The sequence below is a fragment of the Glycine max genome, chromosome 13 (genome assembly GCF_000004515.6).
Source record: "Glycine max cultivar Williams 82 chromosome 13, Glycine_max_v4.0, whole genome shotgun sequence".
NCBI classification, from domain to species: domain Eukaryota; kingdom Viridiplantae; phylum Streptophyta; class Magnoliopsida; order Fabales; family Fabaceae; genus Glycine; species Glycine max.
The window spans coordinates 22,912,080-22,928,127 of record NC_038249.2 but is presented as its reverse complement, the minus strand read 5'-3'; the positions used below and the strand labels follow the sequence as shown (position 1 = coordinate 22,928,127).

The 16,048-nt window shown below is 32.2% G+C and overlaps 1 protein-coding gene across 10 annotated transcripts; it reads right to left on the bottom strand.

The window, feature by feature from the left end:
- Positions 1-2,300: 2,300 nt before the first annotated feature.
- Positions 2,301-11,119, bottom strand: LOC100820558 (serine/threonine-protein kinase tricornered). Of its 10 annotated transcripts, none has more exons than XR_417555.4 (15): positions 10,919-11,119; positions 10,244-10,533; positions 9,148-9,322; positions 7,703-7,786; positions 7,348-7,589; positions 6,826-7,033; positions 6,461-6,540; positions 5,836-5,920; positions 5,500-5,631; positions 5,294-5,407; positions 5,154-5,201; positions 4,686-4,770; positions 3,708-3,764; positions 3,271-3,564; positions 2,301-2,575 (listed from the first exon to the last, which is right to left on the bottom strand). XR_417555.4 is itself a non-coding variant. In XM_014765477.2 (14 exons), exons 2-14 carry the CDS (start codon positions 10,468-10,470, stop codon positions 3,422-3,424), a joined length of 1,680 nt encoding a protein of 559 aa, XP_014620963.1. In that variant the 5' UTR covers positions 10,471-10,604; positions 10,919-11,119; the 3' UTR covers positions 2,840-3,421. The 10 variants fall into 10 exon arrangements, 3 of the variants coding, with proteins under 3 accessions (XP_014620963.1, XP_006594030.1, XP_006594031.1); XR_417556.4 differs by having other exon boundaries at positions 2,301-2,561; XR_001384092.3 differs by having other exon boundaries at positions 3,281-3,564.
- Between the last annotated feature and the right edge of the window lie 4,929 nt (positions 11,120-16,048).

The following is a 16,048-nucleotide window of genomic DNA, read 5'->3' as shown; positions in this document are numbered from 1 at the left end:
CCTATATAAAAATAATATGATTAATGTCATGATAAAACTGTAGTGAAAATTGCTTTTGAGTTGTTTATCTTTAATGGTCTCTGACTTGGCAAAAGGCACTCAGAAATTGCAATAATCAAAATCCTAGGTCACAGATTACGTTGGTCAGGAAAGAAATGGAAATTATTGAGGCACTGAATTGATTTATTGTTATATTATTCATACAATACATGCATATTTATTATATGAGTTTAATATTTTGGCATGAGAAAATTTTATATTATTAATTAATCAAAAATCATTGTTATATGGTGTATTTTAAAATAATTATTGTAAAAATTAGTAAATTTTTGTAATTAAATAATAATATAAAAACTGTTACACTGTCATTATAGACTATTTAATTTTATTATATTATTATTTTTTATTTTATCTCTCTCTGTTATATCAATTATTTTAGTTTACAATTTTTTTTAATTTCTCTTTATTTATACAATTATTCTTTCTCGATTCAAATTTACTGCGGTAGTGCGGGCAGATATTGTCTATATTTTTATCTTTTAAAATGACATTGGCTCTAATGAGGCACAGAAAAGGAGGAGCTTAAGATAAGATAAATTGGAATAGAGAATATTACAGGAATCGAACTTTTTTTTTTTTTTTTTGGTTAAAAGGAATAAAACATTGCTATTTTCGTTGCATATATCTATGTTGCAAACAAATAAAGCCGAAGTGATAAGATATATATTTTCTCGTTTTTTTTAATTAATCTTCTAGGGAGAAAGTATTGCATGCTCTTAAATTAAACATAAAATTTTCACCATTAATTAATTTTAGGCGCATCCACAAAAAATTTAGACACTAATTCCAAGCTAGTAGCCTAAGTACTAAAAGTTTTGAACATTTATCACTGCTCCGCAAAGATGCTAAAAATTTTCCCTTAAAGCACCGGCCCCATAGTCAATGACTTATCACTCAATTCTATCAACTTATTATGAAGAAATTATTCATACAACAATTTATATAACATTTTTTACAATAATATTTTTTATGTATATTTTTCTTTATTGTATATTTTTTTTAGAGAGAATTGTATCATTTATTAGTTATTACATTATATACTTCTCTATCTTGCAGTTGTATATAATTCATTGTATGAAGTGTTGTACAAATAACAGTCTTAATGACTAGGCTTATCTTATCCAGTTTACTTTCTTCCGTGAGTAATGTCTTTTTACTGGAATACTTTTCAATCTTCAAAAGTTATACCCTCCCGTGTAGATTCAACTTATTTAGTAGCATTAATTGATTTGAGTAATAACAAAGTTTAAATTTGAGTAGTTAATTAGTTAGGTTATTGAGATTTCATCTTTAACAAGTAGGTTAACCCCTTCTGTACCCATTGATTATTAACAGATATTAACATATATTAATTCAGTTTATTAAACCACCTTTTAGATGGAAGTGATGCCTATGTTAGTTTATTATGGCTGTAGGGGAATGAAACGACCGTCCCAGTTATTTTACCATGCTACAATGACAGTTTAATATACAAAGCATATTCATGTCTAATTTTTATTAAAATGCAAGTTTCCTGATTAATAAAGAACATATAGTTAATGATGATTGATTTTGTAAGGTTGCCGTCTAGTATTGTGTAGTTGCGCACTATTGTGGGTCAGAAGATTCAGATTATTTTTTTGTTTTGATAATATGCTTTAAATGGCACGGCACATGAAAATAATGTTTTCCGTATCTATGGGCTGGTTCATGGTATTTTGTCATATTATTATTTATCATTTTTGACATTTTCTTGATTCAGGCTGCTTGATTTTTAAGAAAATAGCTTCACTGGCTATACTACAGAATATCATTATTTTATATATATGGAAGGGGGAAAAAATAAAGCATGGGACCATTCCAATGCATAAAAAAAAAGTATTAGTGTCACTATAAATGTGTAAAGAAATCAAATGTTCCAACTACGGTAAAGGAGCCAATCAAAATGTGTTGATCTATAGTTGCTATTAGGTAAAGATTGTGTTTGTCTACAAGAAAACTATATGGAACATATTTAATGAGAGGTGAGAGGAGTTAATTTTGATTGTACAATCATACGTTGATTATTAAAATTATTTTTTTCCAATTATATCCATTTTATTTGTATGACCGATGTTTTCCTTTCATGTGCTCATCTCTCACCGTCACCGGATATACATCTTATATTTCTAGCCTAATGATGTAGAGTTTTGATAGTTTGTATAAGGTTTTAGATTTAAATTTTGTTGTTGCTATTGTACATATACAGAAAAAAAATACAGAGAAGCATTGAATATTATTTAGATTTGTTAAAAAAAAAAGGACATATTTAAAGACAACGTTTCTAAGGATGTATTTTTGAGTGTGTTTTTTACGTCCAATTACCTAAAAAGAAAAAAAAGAAATAAGAAGTCAAATACAAGAGTGTCTAGGTATATGCCACCTCTCAAGTCTCAGCAGCATATTCGAATCATTCTTCCTTGTAATGGTCCTGCAGCAATCAATCATAACCGTTTGTATTTGCCTGCAATTGCTTTAAGTTCCTGCGATTTTTATGCTGACAGAAAAACATTAAAACTACGAATATCAAAAGTCCTATCTAATTTGTATTAAGGCACTATTTGTTGCTTTGTGTAATTATCATTACCCTAATAAGTATGCTTTAAGTACATATGATTTAGAAAACGGAAAACAAATATAATTTATAATGTAAATAGAATGAAGGTGTAATTATTGCTTCTAAAAATATACTAGTATCATGCTAACTTGGCTAAAGACTACATAGGAATTCATAGTGTGCAGAAAGAGCAAGGAAATGGTATAACCATCCATAATAAAAATAATATTAAAAAATGAACCAGGTCATCGACAGTTTAAAAAAACTCAAAAAGGTCTTGTTCTGCTAAATAACTTGTCAATCATTACACTCCAATGTTACAGGGATAAATGCTTTGATATCATTAATATAAAAGTGAAGGCGAATATACATGGTATCCAGTATTCATGGACATCGGGTATATTATCTGTTTTAGTGTAGCATGTGTGACCACGGACACTTAGCAAGAGATTTACAAATCAATAGTTGTGGCCACTGACAAGAAACTGGTCCAAGCCGTTAGTGTAACTTTAGAACAAATCCAACGCATGAAGAGTGATATTTTTAAACGCGGAAATAGTCAAAATGCTATGAGTTATTATCATGGTTTTAAATAGCATTCCACAACTGCAATTACAGTCACAATGTCAACTTACTTTGACTCACCGCAATGCATCAACCACATTTTTCCACAATAACCCGCAATATAAAGGTTTTCTGATTCATTGCAACGCAACCACAATTTAAAACCATGGTTATGATGATTCCTACACTGTCAGACTGCATAGATCTTGTGATTGGGGCCGGTTAGGACCTGGGAGGAAGATTCTTGTTGCGATGAGGAGATACCTCTAACTGGGGTGGCAAGAGCTTCAAAAAGCTTCCTTGAGCAGGTTGATCATTTGCAGAAGTATCAGTATCAGACCCCTCTGATGTTTCTGATTCACAATCTATCATGTCAGCCAGTTTGATCACATGAAAAAATTTATATGATAACATGCAAGAAACATAAAGGTGTACCATACAAAGAACAACACAAACTAAAAGGGGAGTTGGAAGGAATATAATGGTCCCAAAGCAAGAGAAAGCCTACCGAAAAGTGACTTGATGGTTGGCCTCTTTGGTTTGGACTGTTTCTTCTTCAGTTCAGCTGTGAGGCAAGAGGAAGGCAAAGTCAACGCAAAAGAACAAAACACACGGCCTTTCAGAACATTAAATGTAAATACAATCCAGCACAAAGACAAACACAAAAATTCAAAGATTTTTTACTTTCAACATTACCCCACCAATTTATGTTCTACATTCCTGTCTGAAAAGACATGTCACCTCATTAATGTGAAATTTAGGTTTGATATATCGTTCCAATACTATCTGCCCGATCTAATCATCTGGACCAAGTTTTTTACATAAAGGTTTTTGACTGTAGATTAACTTCCCTAAGTGGCGTGTAATTTTTTAACAAATAACAAGTAACAAATATAACTTTTCACTGATCCTACTGCTTTGTTATCTTCTTTTCTCTTTGATGTATGTGTATCCACAACAAAAACATTTGTTTCTAAGAAAGAGACAGATCATGGGCTATAATCTTTTTTTACATGCTAATTCTAGAGGAAAAAGAAAAAGAAAAATATAAGAAAGTTGAAACAGAGAACTATAGTTAAGGTTGTCATAGAATGTGTTCTTTTAAATTATCCTTGTCTCAATATAGGGAGAAAGAAACAAAAGAGCCATACTTCATTAATTCAAGAACTCTTGGTAAAATAAATTCCAGCGAGGGGCATTAACCAAAAGAATAATGTTCAACAATGTTATAAATTGTTAATGTAATAGCCACTTACTGACTTAAACAATTCATACTTTTGGTTAATGTATCAAAGTTGAAAATATCTTCACAAAGAGTTCCTTAACCATAATTTATGAATATCTGAATATCCCTCTGACCCTCTTATAATAAAATATATCTAACAAACAAGCATAATAGCCATGAACATAGCAAAAATAGAACCTCCTGGCAAACATATTAACATAAAACAACTTGTAGCAGTGAAAAGAGAAAAAAGAGATGTACCTATCCCAGGAACTTGATAATCATTGACAATTTCAAAGTTCTTGTAAGTGTATCCAACAAAATTCAAGTCCTTAGATGAAAGCATCTGTAACATCTCGACAAACAACAAAAGAATACTAAGATAAAGGAAAAGAACAACTGAAATTAAGATATCGAAGATTTGAAGGTAGAGAATTAGAAGACAGCAAGAAAAAAATATTAAAAAAATTGTGACAAATGTCAGGTAAAGAACAAAATAACTGAAAATTGGAAGTTGGAACTTGAGAAGACACCCATTGGCCACTGCTAATAACAAGTTAAACACTGGTATGTTTTTATTAAGGGTTGAGAAGAAGGGAATGAACAGGAAAAAAAGGGAATGAACAGGAAAAACATACTACTTCATCATCATATCAACTAAAAGGTGACACTAGCTCTACAGATAACTTGGAAACAATTTCCATCAGAGAAGACAACGCCTAAGATTACCTTCCTCCATGGACCAGATCTTGATGATGATTGATTTTGGCTGTCAGACTACAAATGCAAAAGATAAAATGAGAAAAATTGAACACGACAAGTGGCCGACAACAAGCTACACAAAACAAGAATATAAGAAACTCGAATACCTCATCAAACTTTTCAAAATTCTGAGTATCTAACTCATCATTGACCTCAGGAATAAATGCAGCTTCCATTTGATAGAGCTTATCCCATTCAACACCTTTGAAGAATGGATGAGCCTATAGAGGAATGCAGCACAAAGGTAAAATCCACACCCAAATAAATAATATAACAAATCTAAGAATTTAGAAAATGACACACCATACAACACCTTTATTTCATCTGCACCTTTTGACCCCAGCCTTTGATTGACATTACACAAAAGTTTACTAATAAGATCTTTAGCTTCTGGGGATAGCCTAGCTTCTTCAGGAAATTTCAAGTAAGTTTTCCAATTTACTATCTGCACAAAAGAATTAACTTCTGAAAATCCGGGCATTGCTATCAGATTGCTTGTACTTCATAAAAATATAAAGATTAAAGAACACATTTTAAATATCAATGATGAATTGATGATCCATTCTGCACTTTCTAAAAGTGCTCTCTTTACACAAGTGAATGTCAAATAAGCATTAATCACAAAAAACATTTCTTTCAAAAAGATTACCTTCCTACATGTTAACATTGGATCATCAGAATAAAAAGGTGGATATCCCACCAACATTTCGTACATAATAGCTCCCAGTGACCACCTGTGAGTTTTGTAACAACCATCATTGCATCAAAACAAAATATGTAACCTGATCTTATGTCCACAAATTCCACATAAATGAAGCTAAACCCAATAAGCTTATTCTTTTAGTACATTTGAAGGGGAAATAATTAAAAAAAAAAATGTCCCAAATCGTATCCCAAGGTTGGAAGTAATAAATTTGTATGCCAAACTAGGCTGAAACTTGAAAATTATCGTAAGATCACCAGAAATGAATGAAAAGATAAACATGGATGTTATTTTTTTTCGTCATCATGACATTGGTGCAAAGTATCCACCAGCTTTGCTGATGACTAATCTCTGCAGGGGAACTTGACTGACCGCCTTTAGTGGGGTCTCCCCTCCCAATCACTTTTTTCCATCCACAAGGCTTGAACCCGAAACCTTGCTTAAGGGGACTGAGCTTATGACCACTCAGACCAACAACTTGGTGAAACTTGGATGCTATGATATACATGCACCATGGCAAAGAGAAACCAATATTTGATAACATGCCAACATTCACATGCATAAAACTCACCAATCACATTCCATCCCATAACCTTTCTTCAAAAGAACTTCTGGAGCAATATAATCTGGTGTACCAACTGTGGAATAAGCCTGCAACATTTATACATTCAAAAATTACAAACACACACAAAAAGATGTAGAACACTATCTTAAACACTATCCACATATATACACAAAATAGTATAATGAAACCATTTGTTTTCATTTTAGGTTGGGTGAGCGGAGAAGGTTTTGACATGTACAGTTTATCAATATACAATTTTAACATGTCACTACATCATAAGGAAAACACCACACCAAGTTTTACAATTGCATGTAGTGTCATAACAAATAAAAGGAAATCAGAACATAATAGCATTTTAGCAGTGAACTTACAAGTGTCCTCCTGTTCATTTGCCAATGTTGCAGTTGTTCCTGTTGTGAGCGTTTAGGAGTTGAGCTTTGTGTAGATCCATTCACATTCTGACCCACAGAAAAATCCTTTTCTTCAAGTGCACTACAATCTAATGGTTTACAAAGTCCAAAATCTGACAATTTCAAGTGTCCATATCTATCAAGTAGTAAGTTGTCTGGCTTGATATCCCTGTAACACAAAATATTGAATAGACAAACTTATTATATATAACTGATTAAGTTTGTTTTAGTTTCAAACATCAAACATAAACACATACATATAAATGCAACTTCATACATCAAACAGTTTTCACAAATGGATCATTTGAAATATTTTTGGTAGGATAAGCCTCACAATTGTGACAGTATATTGACTATATTCTGGAAATTACCTCAAAATTATTACAGGATAAATTAGAAGCTAACCCTAAATAAAAAAGTTAAATGTGGTACAACTAAGGAAATTTGACTGCTCTGAAAGTAAATGAACAGGTATATGCATACCTATGTATATAATTGTGCTTATGTATAGATTCAATAGCCAAAATTGTTTCTCCTACATAAAATCTGGCTTCATCTTCAGTCAAGGTATCCTTTCTCATAAGTAGAGTCATCATATCCCCACCCGGTAGATACTCCATAATAAGATACAAATATTCATCATCTTGGAAAGAACAATAAAGCTTGACTATGCAATTTCTGTCAACCTCTGCGAGGAGATTCCTTTCAGCTTTAACATGCTCAACCTGAAAATATTAACAAATAGGAATAAGTATGATGACTTTATTGACCATAGGCATTTAAACTACTAATATCTGGACTGGAATAACATAATCTGGCAAGATCAATGATTGTAAACCTGGCCTCTACGAAGCATCTCTGATTTTTTCAGCTTCTTCATTGCATATACATGATCACTAGTTTTCTCCCTACAGACTCTGACCTGGAACAAATTCAAATTTCAGGGGAAAATGTGAGGAGGAGATCAGTTGGATAATTCTGCCACGCTTTTGTAGTTCATGAAAGAGCCAGTGTTTCAGCACATGCAATCTTCAAACTAAAATTACATTTTTTTTCAGACAGAAATCAGTCTTTTTATATATGCACATGAATCTCTTCAGAACGGCAGAGTTAGATGTAGTTGGAGTTTGTTTTTTGAAAAAAGAGATAGGAGAAAAGAACTTTTTAAATTTACATGTCGTAATCCTGTTGCAACAAAGCAGCAAGTTTATATTGTAAGAGAAGGGAGGACTTCTTGATTAATTGAAGACTAAAATGTGAAACCCAACAAATAAATAAAAATACAACTAGCAATAGGATTTTCGTAGTTGTGGCCATCTACTAAGTGGTAATGGAAATTGTCCCAAACTATTTACATAACACCATAATATCCTGGCTTTATAAACAAACAAAAAAATTATGTTATCCACAGAAAATTATGATAAAAACATCATGAATGCCTTTAGACTCTTGTTGCCCACATTACCCATTACAATATTTTGTTTTGTTTATCTATCGTCAAAATCACTTTAATGGCATTGTGCATATAATTAAATTAAATAAGAATACAAAAGCCAAAGTATCCCACAGAAGATTAATTTGATTTTTATTTTGATGAACAGAATCAGTGTAAAACAACCCATCATTATATTTCATTTCAATTTACACATAAAATAAAGAAATCATAAGCAAGGTTTTAAATAGCACAATATAGCACCAATAGGGTGGGGGAGCGGTGTGGCACAGCCCCTTCCCGCTAAAGGGGATGTCGTAGCCAAATGGTTATTTGTAGCAGTCATAGCAGATTGAATAGCAGCCTGATTAGCAATCACAGAGGCACTATGAGTTTATTCCAAAAAAACCCTCTGAATAGGGACATTAAGGCTCTTGGGAGAGGTATATTTGGGATTTCAATTTTCAAAAATGAAATCTACAGCTGTAATAGTGGTGAAAATGATAAAGAAGACTTAGATTTAGAAGATGTTGATCCTATCTAGGAAACTTGAATTTGACTTTTATTGGTATTTGTATGTTTTGTTCAAACACCTTAATTATTTATTGTTAATAATGAATGTCATTAATTTTGAGTATTTTTTAGAATTTATATGTATATAGCACATTATATATATATATATATATATATATATATATATATATATATATATATATATATATATATATTTTCAAAATAGTGGATATCTCATCCAACTATTTTGGAGCCAGCTGCCATCCAGTGTTTAAAACATATTCATAAGTCGGAGGAAGAAAGCATAGTCAGTCATATCACAGTAATCATATACATACCTCCCCAAATGCACCTTTCCCAATCATTGTCAATAACTCAAAATCATCAACACCCATCTTATGCCTCTGAAGGCGCATATATTCAGTTTCCTTTTTCTCTAAAAATTTAAGCAGGTTGTTTTGATCCTCCTCAGAGACATCAGCATCAGCCAACTTCTTTTCCAAGATGGTTCGACTGTTATAAGCAAGTGAGGTGTTATAAAAGTTTATTACATGTTTGCCAAAGTAACTAACACAGTACACATTAACATTCAAGCAAAGATGCCACTTCCAATTCCAACAATTTTCACATGCACCTCAACAAAAAGTAGAGAGAGGAATCCATCTCCCACTATAGTACGTTTCCGATCAAGTAAATTATTAGAACTTTATAGCTCCCACAGTATAAGAGCTTGTGTTTGAGCCAATGACCTTGGATCTCATTAAACCTTCCTAATAAAAACATAATAGAGAGATATCTTCAAACCCAGTAGATGCAAGTTCACATATTAGCTTCATGAAAAACAAAACAAGTAACTCACTCTTTCTATGGATAGTCCTCCAAATTTCCCAAAAAAATTCAAACTTTCTGGCGGAAATAATGGCAATAGCTACCAAATTTGAGTTACAAATTCAAACATTTTCATAAGATTGAACTCAATGAGACATAATCCAACTTCAATTTTCAATCGCACTCCCCATTAGAAAGTCCTCCCTGTATTTTTGGAAAATCCTAGCTAAACCAGTGCAACCAAGTGCCAAAAATTTAACATATCTTGTAGTGTGACTCCAATCTACATATCGATGGAAAAGTGCAATGGCAATACTAAAAACAAATACTAGCAGATTTACAAAATGATGTAAACAAATGCCAACAAAATAATACTCTATATGACAAAAAATTTAACACTTAGTATCAATCAACAGCATCAGCTATAGAGATCGAATTCAAAGCATCCAATAGGCTTGGCAGGACATAACTCCAGCCTAAAGAAAAATACTAAGTCCTTATAAGAAGCAGAGAGGAATGCAAGTGGTTTGAAGACGAGCAAGTGTCATAAATGTTTCCCGTTACATAAAAAACATTTATCAGAATCAGAGATAAACTGAACCATACCGCTCCTTCCTCTCCTGAAGGTTCTTCATTTGCTCCTTGTAATGATTTTCAATGTACTGCTTTGTTGCTGCCACCTTCTGCTTCGTGACACTGGATAACAATGCTTCATCCACGGGTTCATTCGAATCCTGGTTTCCTCCATTACCATCCTCCTCCTTTTTCTTCCCAGCAGCCCTGGTTTTATCTCGAGGCTGGAACTTCTGAAGCCAACTCCTTGCAGAATCCATTTTCTCACCTCAATGCTTAGCAATCAACCTTCTAACCATTCCCAAACACTTCACTCCAAATCCCTTAAAGGAAAAACGAAAAACTCAATCGCAAGAAATCTTCATCAATGTGAACATAATTACATAAGTCACCCCTACAATTTTTACACAAAAAAGGTAAAAATTTTAGTCTCGTTTCCAAGCACTTTCTAATTTGGCAGATGACCCATTTTCTACAACAGATATTTACATTTTCCCTCAAAAGCTCACGAGAAAAAACGAAAGATTTTCTTCCGGGTACCTCAATTCCCCGGTTACAGGCATTTCCAGGGCTAAAACAGTAAAAACGATGCCATCAGGTGGAAGAAGCAAAAAGGATTTTACTTTTTTTAGGGTTTAGGAAAAGCGAGCAAGAAACCAGAATGTGGAAGAATTGCGTTTCTAGAAAGAAGCTGAGAATTCGGATTACCGCATTATGAAAAGATGTGTTATTGTTATGATCCCACGAAACCCTAGACAGATAGAGAGAGTAGCAAATTTGTTGCGCAATGGCAACTGTAACTACAATTGAGAATGGCTTCGGTGAGGAACTGAGAGATACGAATTTTGCGCGTGATTTTTTGTGTTTCAAGCTGTCTTTCTCCGTGTGTATTCGTAAATGACATGGCGTTCATCTTATGTGCCAAATTTGCAACCCAATTCTTCCTTTTTTAATTATTTTAAGAAAATGAAAAAGTGCACAAAAATGAAAATAAAAATAAAAGGGTAACTTTTGGTTTTAGCATTTAAAAATTAGTTACTTTGGATCCCGCGAGAAACCGGTTTCGATTCCAATGCTGCCAACTTTTTTTTAATTGAAAACGATTTTGTCTCTTTTGGGCAAATAATAATATTAAAAAAAGTTTTGGGTCAGTTTAAAAAATACTTGTGCGCATATTTTAGAGAATGTTATGAAAGGTATAGTTTTCTCTTCAAAATTGGTGGAGTCACAACCACTGCCGCTGCAGCCGGCCTGAATTTTGAAAGCATACAATGTTTTACAAAAGTTGTGAGAAACAAGAATGCTAGTTTTTTTTTTTTTTTGTCTAAATCCTCCATTTCAAGAGAAAGAAACTTTGACTAATTCAGAGTTTAATCGTGAAGTAAAGTCTGACGAATAATTATTTCTGATAAGGATCAAACTCAAGTATTATTCAAATAATTCAACTTTAATTTCAGCATATTAATCATTTGTGTTCAATCACTTGGTTAAATAATAATGCAATGGTTAATTGTTAGTTTTTTTTGTTTGCAGAAGAATTAAACCTACTACATTTTCCTCCCTTCTTTCTCCTTTTTATCACCAAATCAACCCTATAACTCCAGTCAGGATTGAGTATGAGGACAAAATGGGCTATTTCCCATAGTTTACCTGGATGACAAGGTTTTTTTTTTAATCTTTGAAGCCCTGGCATGATGTATTTGGTAATAAAATTGTTAAGGAAAAATATTGGTTATAATGAGAAACTTCAAAAGATAATGGTGTCTAATGGAGGTTTTGATATAATGGACACATATAATGATTTTTATATGGTAAAATTTAATTTGCCCGAAGACAAAGACACTATCACTTTAGAGTAGCCATGAATGTTTTTTTTACCTTTATTTTATCAGTGATTCATTAAAGTCCCTTAAAAAAACAACATTTATTAGAGTTTGGATAACCATTAGCTAAGGTGAATCGTACATCGGTTTGGATAAGATTTCTTGACCTCAATTTGTTGTACTATCATGGAAGATTCTCTCTAGTTATGGCCTTAATAGTATGAAGACCAATCAAGGTGGATCATAACACATTAAAGGTCTAATAGGAAAATTTGCTCCCATTTGTGTTGAGATTGATTTAACCAAACCATTTATAGGTAAAGTATGGCTCAATGATCATTAGTATAAAGTTAGTATGAAAGATTTCACCTTATTTGTACCAATGTGACTATTACAATCATCGTCTTGCTGCAAACCCACAATAGCCATGGCAGATCCCTTAGTCCCATGAGGTAGACAAGGTGGTGCATTAAATGCTAATAACCCAATCATAATCATGTAGGAAAATTTGACGTTGGAGAAAAATAAGGAAAGTGCAAAAAATAGTGGAAACTAATTTGCATGGTAATCGCATGATTGTCTCCTATAAGAAATGTATTTCTCCCATTAATAAAGATAGGAAAAAAAATAAAAGTTTTCCTCTATATCAATTAAGTTTGAAGGACCTTTAAATGTAACTAATACTAATAATAAATGTAATAATGCATCATCATTAATAAAGGTGCAACCTTAACAAGTCAACCATGTGTAGGACCACTGCCAACCCTAAAAATCATCCTTAGCTACACAATTGGAAAAAAAAAGGCATGATCACCTTTAAGGATACTATTGGTCTAAATGCTCCATCTTCATTAAATGTTCCTGCCAGATGAAAGTCATTTTCACGCTCAACAATCCTTCAACTATTTTGACACACTCAAGTGTTTTTTATCCTATGACATTACAAAGTGTGCCAAAAACTTTGTTCAAGTCAACCGTACATATTGAACAATTGGCACCCTTTTGTTTTTGGTTCATTGACAAGCCTTTACTAGAGAAGGGTATCACAAATGACCTACAACAAGAAAAGTTCATGCATGACATAACAATTGATAACCAAGTCCAGCCATCGAGTGTGAACGTAAACATGCATGCATCAAATAATTAAGAGGAGTATTATTATGCTTATATTTTTCTTAAATTGTTATGATGATGCTAATGATGATTATTCTCATAGTCTGTATGACAAATAGGGACATTACACTGCTACCTTGGAACATCAAGAATGTAATAATAATGTATTAAAAAGGCATGTTTAAGACATTATTAGGAAGCATAAACCTACCTCCATTATACTTAGAGGAGTGTTAGAAACACATTATTTAGCACACTCCTTCAAACACATTATTTCTAATTGGTTAAAATTCATTGAAAACTACAAAATTAAGAGAGAGACATTAAATATGATGTGCGACCCATCAAATTTTGTCATTTGTAATAAATTTAGCCAATGAGAGATAGGGTATTTGAAGGAGTCTGTTAGAGAATAGAGAGTATGTTCTTAGCATTTCTCTTATACTTATGAATAATTGTACACAAGTGGTGTACATCTCGATCTTTACTAAAGAGGCTAATGGACATTTGAGTGGCCTTTAGGTCTTTGCATCCTATGGCAATAATTACAGTCTTAATTATTAAGATGAATCAATATTTTGTTGCTTTTGATATCCTTTAAGGTATGAAAAAAAAATTGTAGAAGTATATGCTAGTCCTACCACCAACATCTTGATCATCATAAGTCATTTTGATGCATCACTTACAAAAATTCTTATTGCTCTCATTCCAAAGGTGGACAATCATATTCAAAGAATTATGTTCGATTACATTATGTATTGTCATATATAATCTCATTACAAAGGTATTGGTTAATAAACTTATACTCATTCTTAGGGATCGTTTTTAGAGAGCTTTTTTCATGATAGAGACATATTTGACAATGTAATAGTCCTCTAGGGAAACTTTCATGGTATGTTCATTTAAAAAGGAAAATGTGGTGATGTCATGTTTAAAATTAACCTAAAGAAAGAATATGACCATGTTAATTTAGAGTACTTGTTATATTGCTTGCAAGACTTAGGGTTCCTACCTCTAATAGTGAAACTCATAATGCATTGTGCTACTTTATTCTCTTTATTAATATTATGGAACAAAAATAGACTGTCAAATTTTACTCCCATTAGAGGTCTTATACATGGAGACCCCCTTCTTATTTATCTATAATTTGCATTGAGAAATATATGACCATGTTGATTTCATGCACCGTGTTACTTCATTTTCTCTATTAATATTATGGAACAAAAATAGACTGTCAAGTTTTACTCTCACTAAAGGCCTTAGACATGAAAACCCCTATCTTATTTGTCTATAATTTGCATTGAGAAACTTTCCATCACCATTTCAAAAGTGATTAATGGAGGCATCTAGGCACCTAATAAGTCATCTAAAATGACCACTTTTTGTCTCATTTATTTTTCATAGGTGTTGTTATGCATTTCACCAAGGCAAAAGATCTCGGGTTGGGGTTATTCCAAATTTCTTCTTGTAGTTTAGTGCTTGCTTACTTGTAATTTGATTGATTGAATAACTCGTCACTTTATTTGGAAGGGCGCATTTAATAAGGGCATCCATCTTGTTATTTGGCCAAATACTACACAACCTAAGAGATATCATGGAATGGGTATTCAAATGGAAAAGAAATTTAATACAACCTTTATTGGTGAATTAGTTTGGGATATGCAACATGGAACAAATGAACTTTAGGTGCATACTCTTAGTCAAAAGTATGTTGCATGAAATAACTCCTCGAGACAGAAGAAAATTTAAAAATGAGATCTTTTACTTACTCATAAAATAGTTTATTAAAATTATCATTGTTTTATTTAAAATTTATTTTCAAATATAATTTTACAATAAATTTTTTTAAGGTATATTAGTACTAAAAAACATTTTGGGGCTTTTTTTTTGGGCCTAAAGTCCTTGCTTTGGACCTTAAGCCGGCCCTGGGCAGAAAACAAATTATCTCCGCAATGTGGTTCGCTATTGTTAAAGCCTAAAACTTACTTAAGTCAAACTACATCATCCACTTATGTGAGAGAAACACTTTTTTTTTTTTTGTGTGTGTAAGGCATGGACTCATCCTGGTCCTCTATATCAATTGTCCCGTGCATTCATATATATGGCACAAGCATCAACATTTGTAACATAATTAGTGATGCTCGGTGGAATTTTCAACGCCTTGTGACACTCTTATTAGATTGGCTTGTGGATGGAATTCGTGCAAAAAACATTTGCATGCATTCACAAGTTCTAAATGTTTAGATGTAAAGAGAATTAAATAATAAATCAATTAATAACACAACATTTTTAGTATCTCTTTTAAATTAATCATCATAAAAATAATTTTCAATAATACGACAATTCAAATCTAGTTGACAATATGAAAATTATACACTCATTTTATTCTAATTAAATTTATATATGTATGTGTTTTGAATGATCCAATTCTAAATTCCTTCTTTTGCTCTTTGTAATGCATTAATAAAAAAATGTAGTTTTTTAATATAAGCAAGTATGCAACTTGCTTTTGTTACTTTCATTATATATTTCCATAAACTAAATATAAATAATTATAGTAATTAAATGATGTATTAATTGAGAAAAGGTAGTTTAGTTCACTCTTTTCTCTAGCTATAATGTGTGTGGATTAAAGATATTAAAACGGGCCAACCTGACTCAGTGATACTAGCTCACTAGTCATAGTTTGAGGTTATATATGGGTTAGTTTAACCCGGTTCACCATAAATCTCAATTTGACTCAACCTACCATAGGTTTGGTGGGTTAGGGGAGTTGGCTCACCATTTGTTTTTTTTTGTTTTTAAAAAAAGAAGAGAAAATCAATGTTTTTTTCTCCTTTTTATTAAAAAAATCATAGTATATTGGGAGGCAAAGGAAAAGCCTTCTTTTGTTTTTAAGTTT